This window comes from Mauremys reevesii, linkage group 15, assembly GCF_016161935.1.
Source record: "Mauremys reevesii isolate NIE-2019 linkage group 15, ASM1616193v1, whole genome shotgun sequence".
NCBI classification, from domain to species: domain Eukaryota; kingdom Metazoa; phylum Chordata; order Testudines; family Geoemydidae; genus Mauremys; species Mauremys reevesii.
Window position 1 is genome coordinate 1,147,589 of NC_052637.1, and position 3,328 is coordinate 1,150,916.

Below are 3,328 nucleotides of genomic sequence, written 5' to 3' on the forward strand. Positions count from 1 at the left end.
AGGGATTTAGCTGCTCGCAAGTGCAGATGGGTGGTAGGTGCCTAACTCCTATTGGGACCAAAGGGAGTTAGAAAATCTTTTGGAAAATCCCACATGTTGCCTATCTGCATATTTAGCCCTATATGAGCCCATAATGCCCCTGAAAATCAGTGGGATTTGGGTGCATCATTCCTTAATGCTGCTTTGGAAACCCCAGCTCTAACTGCTCGCAGGATCAGGGTCTACATTATTATTAGTGGTACAGGGATTATTTTATTCTCACCCTGAGTGTTTACATTGTAGTCCCTGTCAGTCACACAGAGAAGCACATAAACATAACAGATTCCTGTTAAAGTGGCAGTAGAATCCGAGACATGTAGGGCTTGAGGGTACCTCAAGAGGTCATCTGCGCCATACGCCCTCACTGAGGCAGGAATAAGGTTACCTAGACTATATTTAACCAGTATTTGTCCAACCTCTTCTTACAAACCTCCCAGGACGGTATGGCATTCCGGGGTGCAATCCAGACTAATGAGGGGCTGTGTCACCCCTGCCCTGCTACCTTGGCTGCCTTACGATGTTTTGTTGTTGTAGCTTCCAACCTGGGTCACTCACAAGCAGCCTGGCAGCATGCAGGTCACACCCGGAGTGTCTGTGTGTGGCCATAGCTCTGGTCCAGCAACTCTGACCCCAGCAGCCTGTCCACAAACACCAGCCACACTCTGACTTCCTGCAGCCTTGGTTACCACTTGCAGGGTGACCACAACAAACTCCCCATCCCAAATTCTGCCCCAAGACTTGGGTTCTGCACTGCCCGGCTCCTTCCTGGACAGTTCAGATATTGAAATCCGTTGCCTCTCTAAGGAGATCAATATCCAACAGTTTGCTACGTTAAATGGAGTTCCCCACACAATTGAGTTTAAATGCAGTTTGGATTATGGAATAAAACATGTTTATTTAACTACAAAGAGACAGGTTTCAAGTGAGTACTAGTATAAGACATTCAAGTCAGAAACGGTTACAGGAGAAGTAAAGGTAAAACGCTTCCTCATACTAAAATTAACAAACTAGACTTGGCTCCAGGTGAAATCCCTTCCACGTGTTCCCAGTAACATTGCTGAGCCAATTCTCAGACCAGGATCTGCTCCCAAAGTTCAAACGCTCTTTCTTTGGTCCTCTTAGGTGAAAGAGAGAGAGATGGATAGGGAGAGATACCTCGGGGTGTTTCTCCCCCTCACTTTTATAGTCCAGTCACCCTTTGAGATGCATTTTATTGAGGGTCCTGCCTAGCTAAAGTTCATTCCTGCTGCAAGGGCGGAGATAAGTGAAGGAGAGTCTAATGGTGAAGGAGAGGGCAGTTAGTGGTGCAAATTTGGGATCATAGTTAGGAGCCCCAGTCGCCACCAGGATCTGCACAAATACAGAATAAAAGGAACAAAACAAAATGGCCTGTCTCCCAAAGACCTTATAATCAAAGCATCCATTTATCTATCACATCCTATTGCTTCCACCAACTTCCACAGATCCACTTTAATTTTCTGTGACAAAGCCATTCCCTGGCAGAAGGATCCTACTTCCCACCCAACTGGCCCAGATGTTCTATGACAAAGTCAGAGGTGGGCATGGTTCATTCAGATGAAATGGGGCTGCCCTTGAATGTGTCCCCCTTGTGTATGGCTGTTGGGGCTCCTTTCATCCTTATCTTTGTCCCGTCTCCCTGCAGGAGGAAAGAGGGAACGGGAGCTCCCAGTGGGAATTCATCCTATTGGGGGTCTCTGACCAACCACGCCTGGAGATGCTGCTTTTTGTGGTCTTTTTGGTCTTGTACGTCATGAACCTGGTGGGGAATCTGGCCATCATTGTGGTTTTGTGGCTGGAACCCAGTCTGCACACCCCTATGTATTTCTTCCTCAGCAACCTCTCTTTCCTGGACCTTTGCTACACCACCAGCACTGTTCCTCAGATGCTGGTGAACTTCTGCAGCACCCACAAGTCCATCTCCTGGGCTGGCTGCGTGGCCCAGCTCTATGTCTTCCTCTCGTTGGGCTGCACCGAGTGCCTCCTGCTGGCCGTCATGGCCTACGACCGCTACGTTGCCATCTGCCAGCCGCTGCGCTACACAATTGTCATGAGCCGCCACCTCTGCCTGCAGATGGCGGCCACCGTCTGGTTGAGCGGCTTCGGCAACTCCATGCTGCAGACCATCCTGACCGTGCGGCTGCCCCGGTGTGGGCGGAACCGGGTCGACCACTTCTTCTGTGAATTGCCGGCCATGATGAAGCTGGCCTGTGTTGACACCTCCGCCAATGAGGCCGAGGCTTTTGCTGTCAGTGTGATCTTCCTGCTGGTGCCGCTGGGCCTCATCCTGGTCTCCTACGGCTACATCGTCGCCGCCGTGCTGAGGATTCGCTCGGCCCAGGGCAGGCTCAAGGCCTTCAACACCTGCGCCTCCCACCTGGCCGTGGTGTCGCTCTTCTACGGCACGGCCATTTTCATGTATCTACAGCCTCCGTCCAGCTACTCCCAGGAGCAGGGCAAGATGGTCTCCCTCTTCTATGGCATCATCGCCCCCATGCTGAACTCGCTGATCTACACCCTGAGGAACAAGGATGTGCACAGGGCCCTAAGGAGGGTGTTGGGGAGGCTATTCGGGAGTAAGAGGACATGAGCCAGAGAAATGAGTTGGGACTGGTTGGCTTGGTTCTCTATGGGGCAGCAGCTCCGATCCAGCTTCAGGCCAGGGAGACTGGCTGCCTGAGGGGGCCAGGCAATGGGCTATGGAGCCTTTCCTATCTAGGAGGCCTGCATTTTAACCTGTCTGTTCATGTCCACACATGGCGCTGGGACTGGGAAACCAGAGATCACTCACCATGAGCCCCAGAAGGCAGAAGAGCATGTCAAGGCCCTGCGGACGGTGTTGGCTCTGTCCATGAACAACGCTGGCTCTGCATGGAGGAGTGGGAGCGATGTGGGCATTTGAGAGTCATCTCTCTGCCCCAGATCCAGCCAGCACAGTCCACAACCCTGCCCGCCCCCAATATAAAATACCTCACATTCTCTCATTGAATATTGATCTAAAAAAACCCCACCAATGTTGCCCCTTTTCTATTTAATACCCTGATATGGATAGTTTGGGGACTTCTTCCCCATTCTCATGTTAAAATGCTGCTACTTTGAAATATGGAGGGAAACAGCTGACGCCGATCATTGCTCAAAATTGTGGATGGGGTTAATGAAGGTGTTAAACTCATTAGAATCAACTTTCCCCTCAGTATGTTCATATGAAATGGCTGCCGATTTGGGGGTTCCCCCCTCCATTTTATGCTGCAAGACATTCTCCTGGTCTTGG

General features: G+C 50.9%; 1 protein-coding gene across 1 annotated transcript; it reads left to right on the forward strand.

The window, feature by feature from the left end:
* The first annotated feature begins 1,619 nt into the window (after positions 1-1,619).
* Positions 1,620-2,647, forward strand: LOC120383472 (olfactory receptor 2B2-like). Its single transcript, XM_039501631.1, has 2 exons — positions 1,620-1,627; positions 1,711-2,647. Exons 1-2 carry the CDS (start codon positions 1,620-1,622, stop codon positions 2,645-2,647), a joined length of 945 nt encoding a protein of 314 aa, XP_039357565.1.
* Positions 2,648-3,328: the final 681 nt, after the last annotated feature.